General features: G+C 49.2%; 1 protein-coding gene across 9 annotated transcripts in view; it reads right to left on the bottom strand.

The window, feature by feature from the left end:
• The window catches only part of HM13 (histocompatibility minor 13), a 40,168-nt gene that overhangs the window by 19,031 nt on the left and 6,622 nt on the right, over positions 1-14,515 (bottom strand). For 5 of the 9 annotated variants that reach the window (XR_014149125.1, XM_081833032.1, XM_081833036.1 and 2 more), the window contains exons 2-5: positions 10,519-10,617; positions 10,032-10,160; positions 5,211-5,293; positions 93-181 (exon numbers count right to left, since the gene is read on the bottom strand). Coding sequence is in view for 7 of the 9 variants with exons in the window: in XM_081833032.1 (XP_081689158.1) it covers positions 93-181; positions 5,211-5,293; positions 10,032-10,160; positions 10,519-10,617 (400 nt within the window). In the remaining 2 variants the exon portion in view is untranslated. The remainder of the gene's footprint in view (positions 1-92; positions 182-5,210; positions 5,294-10,031; positions 10,161-10,518; positions 10,618-14,515) is intronic. The other 4 variants (XR_004076239.2, XM_081833034.1, XM_006727513.3 and 1 more) reach the window with 1 other exon arrangement.

Here is a 14,515-nt window from a genome sequence, read left to right as displayed (position 1 = left end):
ATCCCTTGCTCTACTGGAGAGCGCCTATATTGGAGACAAAGGGGAACGGAGGTGAGGGATCCCCAAGGCAAGGGAAAGCGGGCTGCACTGACCTTCCTTGTTCTCCCCAGAGCCCTGCGTGAAGAGCAGCTGGTACTGTCGATTTGGGAAGTTGGCTGGAAAAAACTTATTCATGAAGGGGCTGGAAGGAAAGACAAAGCAGGTCGGCACACAGGGCCCCCATGGGCAATCGCAGCCCCAACACCATCCCAGAAGCACCCATTCACAGCTCTTTCCTCCCAGCACCGTCATAGCTGCCCTGATGGGGAGGACTTAGCCCTATTTCCCAGATGGAAACAGAGGCCCCCAGACGAAGTGACTGCCCAGGTTGATTCCCCATCTGAGCTGAGACTCAAACATAGGTCTCTGGAGTCCTACTGCTTCTGCACTGCCTCTTGGTTATTGCCCAAGAAACACAAAGCACGGCCAGAGTTCCATGTAAAATGCAGTTTAGAACAAGAACTGATGCCAAAGCTGGTCCGTGCACGGTCTCTATGAGAGTCCCTGGTAGAGAAGGCGTATTCCTCGACTCTCTTCCAGAACTATCAAGTCAGATGACCTGATGGTTACTGCCTACCCCCTAACTCCATGACTTGTCAGGCCTGGGTTTTTTATAAACTCAGCTGGACTCAATCAGCTAGATGAAACACAGCCCCAGGGTGGAGTGGGGAGGAGCACCTCACATTCACTCTTTCCACGAGGCCTCTGTTGCTCAGGATGGGCTCAGCCTCATCTTTGGAAAAATGGTCTCTGATCACCCAGCATACTCTATGCCTTGGCCAGGCAGGGAACAGAAACTTTCTTTTCTGGATCACCTTCAGAAAAAAATGTGCACATCAGGGCCTCCTGGCCCAGCCTGGCCCTCAGGGCAGCTCAGCCCAGAAGACTAAGTGGCCATACCCCAGCTGTGTGGCTCTGGGTGAGTCACTTCAGTGGCTCGTCTCCTCAGCTGTATGTGGGGATAACAATACCACGTGTCTCAAATGGTTGCTGTGAAGATATGCGAGAAGGCAGGAGAGAGGCTTAGCCCAACTCTGGACCCACAACAGGGATGTAAGAACTCTGAGCTTCCTTCAGTGTTGGCACCTGTCCAGAGCCTGACCTCAAAAACATTTGGCAACACTGGATCAGACTGACAATGACTGATGAGGTGAGCAAATCCAGAATGGTGCTCATCCTGAGCAAACAGAGGCAGGCCAAGGAGTACCCAGGGCACAGCAGTAAAGGCAGGGAAAGGGAGCTCCCTTTCTAAGACCCTGGGGGTTGGAGAAAGAAGATGTGGAGTTAAGAACTATTTCAGGGCCTGTTTCCCCACTTGTCAAACAGCTTCCCTGTCTGCAGGGCTGTGGCACGAATGAGAGAGCTTTGTGAACACAAGTGTGGCGGGCACAAGGATGGAACTGGGAGTGGGCTTCCACAGGAGGGCTTTGAAGAAGTGGGGGGCAGAAGCTGGGACAGATGAGGCTGGAAGCTACTTGCAGCTCAGTCTGCTGAATCACTTTTGGGAGAGCCTGAAGCCAGAGTGTGTGGGCAGAGGCAGAGAAAAGGCCCAAGGAGCTAAGCCCTTCACTGTAGGCTGGCCTCTTCCTCAGGAGCTTGATGCTTAGCTTCTGAACCAGCAGAGCGCAGTGGCTCAGGGCACGGATGCTGGAGCCAGACTTCCTGGATTCAAATCCTGACTCTGCCACTGATTAGCTGTGTGATCTTGGGAAAGTTACTTAACTGTTCTGTGCAACTGTTTCCTCATTTGGAACACTACAATAGTTATCTTTCTCTTAGTTACTAAGAGGATTCAACGAATGCTTGGCAGCCCAGCCTGTAAGCTTAACTGCCGCCTTGACTTCAAGTAAGAAGTCTCCAGACTGATGACTTGGCTATCCCGAGCAAAGAAGGGCTGCTGGATAACAGAGGGCAAGAGTCAAGCAACCTGGCTGGTGAGCCTGAACTTGAGAGTGGGGGTCCTGTCTCATCACCTTCACCCCACCCACGGCAGGCCTGGTGCCTGGGAGGCAGCTGGTAAATGCTTGCTGAACGCCTCTGAATGCAAACTTCTGTAGCAGGCAGAGATTCTTTCCGGCCCTCGATGGCTCACATCAAACCTAAAGGTCACTGCTTCCTGCTGGGAAACCACATCCTGGTGCCCTTCTCCCCTGGGAGTGGAAAGCAAGGGTTGATAAAACTGACCTTTTCTTCCTGGGGTGGCAGATTTTGGCTTTATGGGCCCTTTTCCCTCTAAAGGTCAGCTGGATGGGGTGTGAGCTCAGAGATGATAAAAATAAGCTGAGGTTCCCTTGGCAGGAAGGGTTCTGGCACGGGCTTGTAAGTCTTGGTAGCTGACAAGGTGAAGGCAGGTGGCAGGCTGGGGGATAGGGGCAGGCGTGGAAGGATCCACAAGAATCCCCACCTGGGGCGGACTTGGCTCAGGGCCGGGCTCTTCCAGCCCTAAAGCAGGTCTGTCCTCCCAGTCCTCTGGGGATCGTCGCAGGACTGCTGAGAGGGGGTGGCCAGCCCACTCCCTACAATGTTTCCCCTCCACTCTCGCCAACTGGGAAGAATATGGGCCGGGAAGTGAGACAGACCTGGGCTCAAAAACCCTCTGCCCCTACCAGTTGTGAATCCTAGTGGTCACACAACCACTCAGAGCCTCACCTTCCCTGAATCCCACCTTCAGACCCTCTGGTTTGGATCCTGACGGAGGTCTGACTCTAAGTTTGTGGATATAAACAGCTCATGGAAATTCTGACTACACTGTAGACTTTCTTTGAAAAAGTATTTCAGAAAACTCAGTTTGACTGAAGAAGAAAAATAAATTTAATTTTTGGCTCAGCTTTCTAAATAACATGATTAAATTATGCCTTCCTTTTTGCTAAAATTATGTGCATCTGATTCAGTTCTTTTCCATGTAAATTTTTCAAAGCAATTTCTCTCATCCCTCCATTTTTGGTCCATATAAAATTTTTCACAGGACAGTTCTGACACTGTGTGGTGAGCATCCCTCCGGCCCATGGTCATCAATTGTATTTATGAGGTCTGATTTTCCCAGGTCAAATATTGTGCTCTTATTTTATTAAGAAAATGATTCTTCTGCTAAGTTTTAGTCACCAATATATTTCACCATGTGCAGTTTCAGTTGCTGTTGGTTCTATTTCTGTCAATAATTTTTACCAGTCAAAATTATGAATTAGTTAAAAGACAGACAAAACACACTGGGTTCTCTGAGGTGGTGGTTGGGCCACTGGGAGGCCTAGGAATCTCAAGCCTCTCACAGGTGCAGGGGTGGGATGGATGAGAATTAGGGGGATCCTAATCAGCACAGGGAAGGAGGGATTCCAGTGCCTGGAGGCGACTACCCCCCAATCCCACCCCACCCCACCCCAGATCCATCAGATAGAGAGCTCTGCCCTTTGAGGCTGGGTCTGCCACCATTTTGCTAAGTCCCAGTCACTCAGGTAGGTTCTCCGCGCCTTCATTTTTTAGGATAGGGGACTGGACTAAAATTCTTGTAAGATGGCCAGAACAAGATTTTATGGGTAAAGGGCAGGTATAGTTGAAGTCAACACTGAACTCAGTCAAAAGACCAGAATTCCAGTCAGTCCCAGCTGTGTGACCTTGGACCAGAAGCACAACTCATGGTGCACTTGACACTGTGCTCTAGCCATGTTATAGCCATGGTTCACTTGATCCTTCCCATGCCCCAGTGAGGAGGTGCTCATGGTGTCTCTGTTTTCTAGAAACTGATGCTCAGAGGGCTTGAGAAGCTTACACAAATTATAGAGCTGGCCGAGCCAGGCTTGGTCCCAGGGCCAACTGTCTCTTGAACCCACACTCTTGAGTACCACACTGTCCTGCCAGCGTGCCTACAGGAACAAGGCCAAACTCACCCGGCTTTCGATGCCTTTTGTGAGCAGACCCAGCACTTCCTCCCCAGCCTTCTCTCTGACTACTGCAGAAAGATCCCGACTGTGCCTTCACTATTTCCTAGTTTCCCTCTCTCCTTCGCGCCTCTTCCAGGTTTCCCACCCTTCAAAGCTGACTTTAAGCTGTGTTCCGTCCTTCTGGGAACCTCCCTGGTCTGCTGGCCACCTCATTGTCAGTGGTTCTCAACCTGACACTGTACCACCTCAAGGGGCCAGGTGGAAACACCGGGAACGCTTCTGTAGTCACAAGCTAGGGGGTGGACTGGGGACACAACTCCCATTTAGTAAGCAGGGCTAGAGAATGCCAAACGTTTACAACGCATGGAGAACTGGCCTGTCCATGATGCTAACAGCAGCAGCCCCTGAGGTCCCCGGCCTAGGTCCTTCATCCCCACTGAACAGACACAAGCACGTGGCGGTCTGAGCAGGGCGGCAGTGGGAAGATGGCTCTGGGGCCACTCAGATCCGGGTTTGAATCTTGGCTCTGCTGCTTATCTATTGTGGGATCCTAGCAAATTTCTTAATCTCTTTGAGCTTCAGTTTCCAAAGATAAGAGAGGATTAAAAGCAAAAGCTAACCTCATAAAGTTACCTGGCAGGTTAGCACAGGAAGTAATAGTAACAATGACAGTTAACAGTTACTGGACACATTAAATGCCAGATACTGGGCTAAAAGCTTTCCCATGACCCATAAGGAAGGTTCAATTATTTTCCTCCACATTCAGCTGAGGAAATTGAGGCCAGAGAGATTAAGTAACTTGCCCAAAGTCACAGGGCTATTAAGTAGCAGAGTCTGGATTCAAATTCAGGTAATCAAATTCCAGAGGCTGCACTCCTAAGTTCTCACTATACGGCCTCTCTCTCATTAGGAAATAAGATCACGTGTGAGAAGCTGGGCTTAGCACCTGGTGCGGGGCAGCCTACGACACCTGGCAAGTGGTGCTGGTATTACCCATCTCAGCGCCGTGACAAGTGACATCACGTTACTGTTCACAAATAACTTTCCCAACAACTGTGGTGGTGGGAAACACCCACTGGATACTCTTATCAGTCCTTGTAAGGAAACTGTGTCCCACAGAGGTTATCGTTCTTACTCTAGGTCATCCACAGTGTACCCCAGGGGAAAGCTGCCCTCGGGTTTTACAGCCAGGATTCAAACCTGGCTCTGAATGACGCCAAAGGTCATGTTCTCATCCAGGACCCTGTACTGGCTCCTGAGAAAGCTGCTTCAAATGCTGCAGAGATGCCTTCTGACCTGATGGTGTGGGACAGGGCCAGGATCCCCAACACGAAGAAATACATGGACAGCAAGAGGTTGATGTACTCCTGGGAGAATATCTGAGGCAGAAATAAAAAAAGAAACAGGAAATCAGGGTTGCCAGTGGTTATGAGGAAACCAGAATCCCCGGTTCTCTTCTGGAGGTTGGTCTCACCCCTCTGGAACTTGGGAACGGTGGCAGGAAGAATCTAGACAGTGCTAGGGGCCTTCTAGCTTCTGTGGCTACAGAAAAAAGGGGAGGACCCCCAGGCCCCCAGAAGCACACCCAAAGGAGGCTGTATCTTTGTGCCCGGTGGCTCCATCAGCTGGAGACAGGCTGTATTATGTCTGTGCTCACAGTGCTGGCATGGAAACACAGGGGAGGACAGTGCTGAGTGCAGCGCCCCGAGGGAGCCCTCTGGACCTCAGAATGCACTCTTCCACGTTTCCTTCTCCCTGCCCCCAAATCTAGGGGGCCCCTATGGTGGCCACGAAGGCCCCAAGCACGCTACTTCTAAGTCGCTTGTGCCTTGTCCCATCGTCTACACGACGCTCTTCTGGAGGACTCTTCCCATGGTGATGGCTGGAAGCTGTGACAGCAGGCCCTGCCTTCTGCTTCTCGGTGTGTCAGGTGAAACTGAGAAATGTTCTCTTTCATGGTACTCCAAAGCCACCTGTCACTGCTGTGAATTCTGGACTCTGGGGAAGGCTCTGCCATCTCCCTCCGCATTTAACCTCTCCTGAGTTTGTTTTCCTGAGGGTCTCCGGCTGGGAGGGGATGATGTGCTGTGGTATGGGGCACAGGGCACTGGGCACTCTCAAGGAGGCTGTTACAGAATCTGTTTAAACGCCTGTCTGCCCGCGTGGCTCCCCTGCTTAACGCTGCGCTTTCACAAGCTCCAGGCCCACACCCTCACCTGGGCCTCAGCCCCTGCAGACCTTCTCAGCTGTGGCTCACAACACGCTGGGGCCACACTGGCCTTTCTGCAGGGCCCTATCTGTACCACGGCCCCGCCACAGACAGGTGGCCTGTGCACACGCTCTTCTGCCCGGGACATTCTCCTCTCCTCAGCTAGGCCACCCTTCTTTCTTCAACCCTCAGCTCAGAGCAGCTCTCCTTGATACAACCACCCCTTGTTAATTCAGCTCACAGGTACTGACTGCCTACTACGTGCATGGCATCGTGTGAACCACCGAGGATACAGCAAGGAATAAGGCATAAAAGTCCCTGCCCTCATGGAGTTCATGCGCCAGTGAGGTAGACAGAATCTCAAAGGAAACAGATGTGCAATATATTGTCAAGTGGTGATGGATGCTCAGAAGCAAAGCAAAGCAGGGCAAGGAGACAAACAGAAGAGAGGAGAGCTGCTCTTTTAGACAGATGGCCAGTGAAAGCCTCCCAATGGGAAGATACTCACGTCGTTCAGATATAGAACCTAAATGAAGTAAGGGAGCCACTGTGAAGGTATTCGAGGGGGAGAGCATTGGAGGCAGATGGAAGGGTGAGTGCAAAGGTCCTGAGGTGGGTATGTTGCTTACCTGTGTGGGGAACAGTCAGGGCCTGTGAGTCTAGAGCTGAGAGAGTAATGGGATGGTATCAGGAGATGAAGCTGGGAAGGTTAAGAGGCAGGGAGACCCTACAGTGCCATGAGAAAAACTGGATTCCTCTGTGTGAGCCAGGTCGGTATTGGAGGCTGAGGGCAGGGCTGTGATGTGACTGGATGGCCCGAGAAGTTCCCTGCGCTGCTGTGTGGAAGACAGGCTGCACAGGGTGAGGGGGGAAGCAGACAGCCCCGTAAGGAGGGTAGTGCAGAGTCTGGCAGATAGAGGACGGTGCCTCGGCTGGAAGACAGGAAGAGCAGGGAGGACGGCTCCTGGGGTTTGCGGCCGGCCGGGCAGTGAGGTAGATGGAGGTGCTGCTGTTGGAGGCGGGGGCGGGGCAGTAGAGGTCCATGCTAGCTGGGGGGGCGGGGCGGGGGCTCTTCTGTGCTTTCCTGGTGCTACACGTTACCTCTGCGGCACTTCCCAGGGCTGTAACTTCACATTTATCGATGTGACTGACTGGTGTCCATCTCCACCAATTAACAAGAAACTCCTTGAGGGCAGGGATGGTCAGTCGTTTTTCTCACTCTGGGCCTTGTACACAGCAGGCACTCAGTAAATGTTCGCAGAATGAATGGATGAGCAAAGCAGTGACCTAGAACGTGACTACCGTAAGAAAAAGCCCCATGAACATATTTCATAGGCACGTGGGCCACGTTTTATGAAGATGTGGTATATCCCCTCAGGAGTGTTCCTTCCACGTGGGCCCTTGGGAAAATCTCTCTGGCTACAACTTATAGCCACCAGTTGGCTTGACTGTGTGGCCTATGAACTGTGCACCAAGTCTCAAGTCTGGCTTTCTTTGTGCTTTAGCTGCTAGAAATTCAGAGCCACACCAGTATTAGACTCACTCTGACAAGAGTACATGTCTTTCAAGTGTAGAGCCTGCGTTCAGGGTATGGTCCTCACCTAAGGCTTCATTTTATCCTATTTTAATTTTCTTTTTACCCAAATTTCTTCCTTTACTTCTTTTACTTATGCTGCTGATTGCTTTGAGGCAGCGTATAATTTTCTTTTTTTTAAAGGTTTTATTTATTTATGTGACAGAGAGAGACACAGCGAGAGAGGAAACAGAAGCAGGGGGAGTGGGAGAGGGAGAAGCGGGCTTCCCGCGGAGCTGGGAGCCCGATGCGGGGCTCGATCCCAGGATCCTGGGATCATGACCTGAGCCAAAGGCAGACGCTTAACGACTGAGCCACCCAGGCGCCCCAGAGGCAGCATATAATTTTTATTTATACGCTGCCTCAAAGCAGTTTTAAATGAGGTGGGATAAGGTAAATTTTATGATGTTGAGAAATGTCCCACCCGGAGGGGAGAGGAGGAAAGGGGCTGAGGGATACTGCCGTTTGGCAAACCAATTAACAAGCCGTCAGCCTGGAGTTTGGGAGGAATCTGTTGGCTGTGTTGTCCAGGCAGTCGCTTCTCAAAAATCTCAGTGTGAACCCTCTAGAGACATGGGCAAGAGGTATGCTATGTCCTCTGGCGCAAGGCAGGCTGGGGCTTACCCGCCTGGAGAGGGGGACAGGCTGCGCATCCGTGACTTAAAGAAAAATGCTCATACCCTCCACTGCCAGAAATTTCTTTCTGAGGGAACCCAGCTGAAGGAAAGAATCCTAAGTACTAAAAATGTTAGAAGGTCTTGAGGCAAGGGCCTGGGTATATATCACTGGCACTCAGCACAGCAGAGACCTGAGAAATACCTGCCAAAAGCCAAGTTGGAGGCAATGGGCTAGATGTACAGCCAGCCTCAGAGAGACCTCAAAAGTACAGGGGAGAGAAAAAGCAAACAGAGGGAGACGTACTGCACAGCTCTATTTATGGAAGCTGGACTCTCAATAGACACAGATATACTGACACCATACGTTTTATAAGGAGACACACATCTGAAGACAAAGCAGACGCATCAGAGCAGGTGCTTCTTGTGGAGAGGGAAATGAAGGTGGGAAATGGAGGCGGGCACTAGGGGTGAAGGCGGAGCCTGGCAGGGACTGATGATGGTGTGCTATGAACCAAAGCATGGAATAAATTCAACTCTTCACCCAAGGTCCAGGGGAAAAAAAAAATCAGTGAATACCTAATGTTGTTTGATGCACTCTTATTTGTAAGAGTAAAAACTGAGATGACTTTTTCTGTTTAAAGTGAGGGGGATGCTGGAGGTGAGCTGTGGTGAATCTGGCCTGGGGGGGGGGGGGGCGGCATTTTGAAACCATTAAGAAAAAAAAAAGTGTAGTTCTGATCCAACAACGAGGGGGCGGCGGGACAGGAAACGGATGTAAAAATTCCGTTGCTGACTCCCTCACAGACTGGTAAAGATAAGGAATTTTGATGCTACTCAATGCTGGTGAGAGTACGGGGAGCCAGCATACCCCAACTCTCGGGGGAAATGTAAATGCGTGCCATCTTGTGTGGGGATTTGGTACTACCTGTTCAACTTACAAATGCAGACGTGACGGGACTGGGTCCTCCTACTGCAGAAATACTTGAAAATACGTGCCCAGTGTTCACAGCGGCACCACCGCGATGTCCCAGCACTAGACATCCCTCAGGGGTGCAGCCGTAAGACAGAGCCACAGGGAGGTGTTAAGAAGAATAAGGCAGATGTGACTGTGTTGATAATAAAAAGATCTCTACAGTAAAAATCCTGTATCTCATACGTACATTTGTTTTTATATTTTAACAAAAATGTAGATCTATGCGTAAGATTCACAAGAAACTATACTGGGGAGAAGATTATGGCTCGTTTACACCTTCCCGTAGACTGAAAACATTTTTTTTGCCATCTACCTGTGTTTTTAACATGCGAATTAAAAGTCGTCCTTGAGGGCTTTTCAGTGATCAGGGAAAAAGCGCTTGTGAGGCACGACTGCGAAAACAGAAGACACCACACTACAGCTAGGATAGGATGATGATTAGGTGGAAAGCATGCTTATTAAAAGCCTGAAAGGAGACATGCCCAAACGTTAATAGGGATTGTTACCTCTGTGTATTTTTCCCCCACTCTTTAAGTTTTCTGCATATCTTACTTTCATAATCAGAAAATAGTACGTGTTATATTAAAAAAAAAAAAAGAACAGCCTCAGAAGAGTTTGCAGTAACATGAGAGAATGCTTATGATGTTATTCATGGGGAGTGAAAGCGGCAGCTACAAAACTGAGTACGCCACGTGGCCACAGCTACGGAGAAACCATGCACCGGGAAAACAGCGCAAGGACACACCTCCAAAGGGAATCTGTGATTGTCTCTGGTAGTGGGGTTTTGGATGACTGCTGTTTTCCCCTTTTTACTTTTCTGTGTTTTCCACGTTTTCAACACTGAGCCCGTGTAACTTTTATTGGGAAAATAAACCTCGGTAAATTAAAAAAAAAAAAAAAAAAGGCAATTAGTATGGTAGAGGCGCATCGGAGACCCAAGCTATACCCCGTCCCAGCATAAACAGTACAATGCAACCAAAATGGTATCATGAAAAAAAAAAACCAAAAAAGCCACGCGGAGAAAAGAAATAATGACTATGGGAAAGAGTCCTGAACGCCATTGGTGGTTATCTCTGTGTAGTCGGTCTAGAGGTGAATTATTAGGACTTTTTTTCCCCCTTGCTCTTTTATTTTCTACAAATGAACATGCATATCTCCTGTGATGGGAAAAACAAAACAAAACAAAATAAAGTTATTTAAACCAAATGACACAACAGGTGGCAAGGACTTACTTTGAAAAAGAGATAGAGCCCCAAGAGCGTGCAGCTGGCGATGATGGGGAACCGGGCGGCGTCCCGGCTGGTGATAGTCTCGGGCATGTCTGAGGCGTTCTAGAGCAGACAAGAAAGGTGCCTGTGAGTACGGGGTGCAGTTGTGGCCTCTGGGGCCCGGAGCTCATTCATCTCCCCCTCCACCACTTCCCCACCCCAGGCTTTGGCAATGCGGTTCCCTCTGCCCACGCTGGGGCAAGATGCTCCACCCCACTGTTTTGCCACTGGGGCGATCTGGATCCCGACAGTGCACGTGGGGCATATCTGGGGAGAAGAGCGATGGCAGAGGCGGTTACGGCATGTAATAACGGAGAGAAAACCCTGGAAACTGTGACAATAGAGTAGTCCTAGGCCTCATGAGAACTATTCCCAGTCTCCTTATGGATTAGCTACCAAGTAAACACGATGAATTTGTTATCCAATAGGTATGAGTAGAAATAAACCAACAACAGATAAAACTGACAGCAAATGAAACTGTACGCGGGAAGATGCCAACTGCAAGGAGAAGCAAATCTTGACAAAACTTACACTTAAGAAATCTGACTGGGAAAACTGAATCTGGTAAGAGTAAAAACCACAATTAAATATACAATGGCAGATGCTGTAGTTGGCGACAATGTGCTTTGGGTAAAGACATGACAGAGGATAAATGTTTACACGAAAAAACCTGAATGTAGTCAAAATAATTTCAGTACTTTAAACAAGGAAAAACCTGAGAGTGTAGCAACAGCACAGCATAGGGATTTTATCAACTTCACAGAATTCCTGCCAGAAATCTTTCTAATGAGAATCCATCAATGGTAGTATAATTCTGGTTTAAATTTGTATTAAAAAACACAGAGTTGAAAGCTTTCAAGTTCATCATGTTCTCCTCATGCCCTCTCTGCTAGCAGAATCCTCAGTCAAGGACCTGGCCAATGTCACTGCCATGAAGCATCCCCAGATTTCCCACTGGGCTAAGCCTACCCTCTCACTGCAATTCCCCCTGCATTTTATAGGTCTGTTCTATTTTATATCCTAGCTACCAGAGCTCCTGGATGAGACTTCTGCTAAAGTCAAAGTGAAGTGCTCTCCACAGGCTCATCACAATGCCTGAGATTCCACCATCACCATGTCCATCCTGTGAATAAGGCACCCGCACCCCTGGGACAGGGGATCATGTTCAGCTGCAGAGTCTCATTAATTTTTTTGGCTCACAGCTGCCTCTTAAAAACCAATAGGACAAAACATGCTAAAGGGGAGGCTGCCTGGAGAGGGCAGATTTCGGGTCAGGCAGACCTTCTGCTCAACGATGGAAGGAAAATTGCAGAAAGGGAAGGAGATGGGGGCAGAGAGCAATAAGCCCATGGAATGGTCACGAAATGGAGCTGGGCTGGGGAGCTGGGATGTGCACACACTGTTGGTTTTAGTACAAACTGGTCCAGCCTTTTGGGGAGGGCAATTCAGCAGGTGCATCAAATTGTAATTTGCACATGCCCAAGAACACAGAGAAGGTTCACAGAGCAGGAACCATAAAAAGCTCTTATTCACAGGAAAAAATGTTCATCCTCACTCTTTTTTTTCTTTTCATCCTCACTTTTTAATAAGTTGAAGTACGCTGAGATTCCAGTTTTCATCTATCAAAATGGCTGGAGAACAGACTGAGCTGGTGAGGCTATGGGGAAACAGGTGCTGACCCTTGGTACCTTCAGGAGGGTAAACTGGTCTTCCTGCAGAGAGCACTCTGACAATGTTTGTCAAAATCACAAGTGCATTGACCAAGCAATTCCATTTCAGGGAATTTTTCCTACAGATAAAATTCACACATGTGCAAATGATACATGTAAAGTATAATCAAGGTATTCAGTGCTCTATTAATGGTTTGCTGGGTGACTGAGGCAAATCCTTGGCTCTCTCAGTCTCAGTTTACTCATCTGTCAAACAGGATCACAATCTCTAGGCTTTACTTACCTCTAAAAGGGCCAAGAGACTTCAACCAAATGAGATATGGGATGTGAAATAGTCTGGCAAACGGTAAAGTACCGTGACTGTATGAGGAGCTAGGACTGTCAGGGAGAGGGGAGTGGGGAGGCGCTTCACCAAACCCCAACATATGCCTGACTGAGGTGGCTGGAAGGGACACCCTCCTTTCTGGAGCATCCAGGGGCAGCTCTGCTGGAAGGGGTGGGGCAGGTGAGCAGTACTGACACACAGAGGCAGGGTTCTCTCCCTCCTCCCCTCTGTGTACCTCCGCAAACTCAATATATTAACAGCTGTTAATCTCAAAGAGTCCACAGGCACACAGGCCAAGACCCTGCATGTAAGCAGAATATCACGATACAGAGTGACCTGTGACAAAACAAGACATACACTGCTGCGGTACCCAGTGCGAGTGCCAAATGGGTGGGAGATGGCCCTGATGTCAGAAAGCCCAGCCCGACTCCCAGCTCTGCCTCTTCCCAGCTGTGGGGCCCGGGAATGTTATTCTCTCTCTCAGAGCCTCCATCTCCTCAGCTGTACGATGAATTTCAGGATTCTATGACCTTTTTTTTTTTTTTTTAAGATTTTATTTATTTGAGAGAGAGAGAGAGAGAGTACACATGCACAAACGGGGCGGGGGGGGGAGGGAGGGAGAGACAGAGGGTAAGGGAGCAGCAGACTTACTGCTGGGTGAGAGGCTGACACGGGGCTTGATCCCAAGACCCTGAGGTCATGACTTGAGCTGAAGACAGATGCTTAACCAACTGAGCCACCCAGGCGTCCCAGGATTCTATGACTTTTGCATTGGAAATACTTAGTGTTGTGCCTCGAGCTGTCACACGAGCTGTCTAGACTCTATTATTGTAACAGTAGTAGTACATATTAGGGAATCACAAGAAAGCAAACAGCACTTAGGCAAAGCCTTGAAGGTTAAGCACAGGTCCTGGTAGGGGGTAGGAGCCAGAAACACATTCAGTTGAGGAATTTGCTCTGTGTACAAGGAAGGGAAACATGAGGTAGAGGGACCTGCAGGTGCAGATCACATGGGACTCACCTACAAACCAGTGTTATGGCTCATTTCCACATATTCCTTTTATTTTAGCCCTGTGTCCTGGGTGGGAAGAGGCTTAAAATTACTTGATGACAAGTCAAGGTTGGACACATGTCCCACTATACAGAGGACTCTGGTCTCCTCCGTGGATGACTGTAAATACCCATGCCGCAATGTTGAGTCAGAATGGGAGACTGGAAATCTGACAGTTACAGTAATAAGAACAACATTTACGAAGAGCGTTCTATGTGCCAAGCCCTGTTCTGGGTGCTATACATGACTTCATTCTCTACGAAGCAGCTATTTTTAAGAGCTCAGGGAGGTGAAGTAACTTGCTTAAGGTCACACAGCTGGTGAGTGGTGGAGTCAGGATTCAAACGGAGGCAGTCTGGTTCCAGTGCCCCAACTCTTAGCACTAAGCCACTACTTCCTAGATGACCTCTACCTTTCCTACCTGGAAATTTCCGCTGGCAAGTTGTGACAAGATGCTCAGGGAGCCTGTGACAACGAAACAGTTAGCCTTTGGGGCACCTGGGTGACTCAGTTGGTTAAGCATCCAACTCTTGATTTCCGCTCAGGTCATGATCTCAAGGTCGTGAGATGGAGCCCCATGTCGGGCTCTGCACTGGGCATGGAGCCTGCTTAAGATTCTCTCTCTGCTCCTCCCTCCACAAAACAAATCCAAAACAGTTAACCCTTGTCATTACAAAAAATACAAAAAGTTGTTAGCATTCTCTACCAATTCAATGTGGATTTTTTTTTTTTAAAGATTTTATTTATTTATTTGACAGAGAAAGACACAGCGAGAGAGGGAACACAAACGGGGAGTGGGAGAGGGAGAAGCAGACTCCCTGCCGAGCAGGGAGCCCGATGCGGGACTCGATCCCGGGACTCCAGGATCATGACCTGAGCCGAAGGCAGTCGCTTAACCAACTGAGCCACCCAGGC

Source organism: Leptonychotes weddellii, chromosome 10 (genome assembly GCF_054177405.1).
Source record: "Leptonychotes weddellii isolate Sample4059 chromosome 10, ASM5417740v2, whole genome shotgun sequence".
Taxonomy (NCBI): domain Eukaryota; kingdom Metazoa; phylum Chordata; class Mammalia; order Carnivora; family Phocidae; genus Leptonychotes; species Leptonychotes weddellii.
The sequence above is the reverse complement of the archived record's forward strand: the minus strand, read 5'-3'. Positions and strand labels throughout refer to the sequence as shown.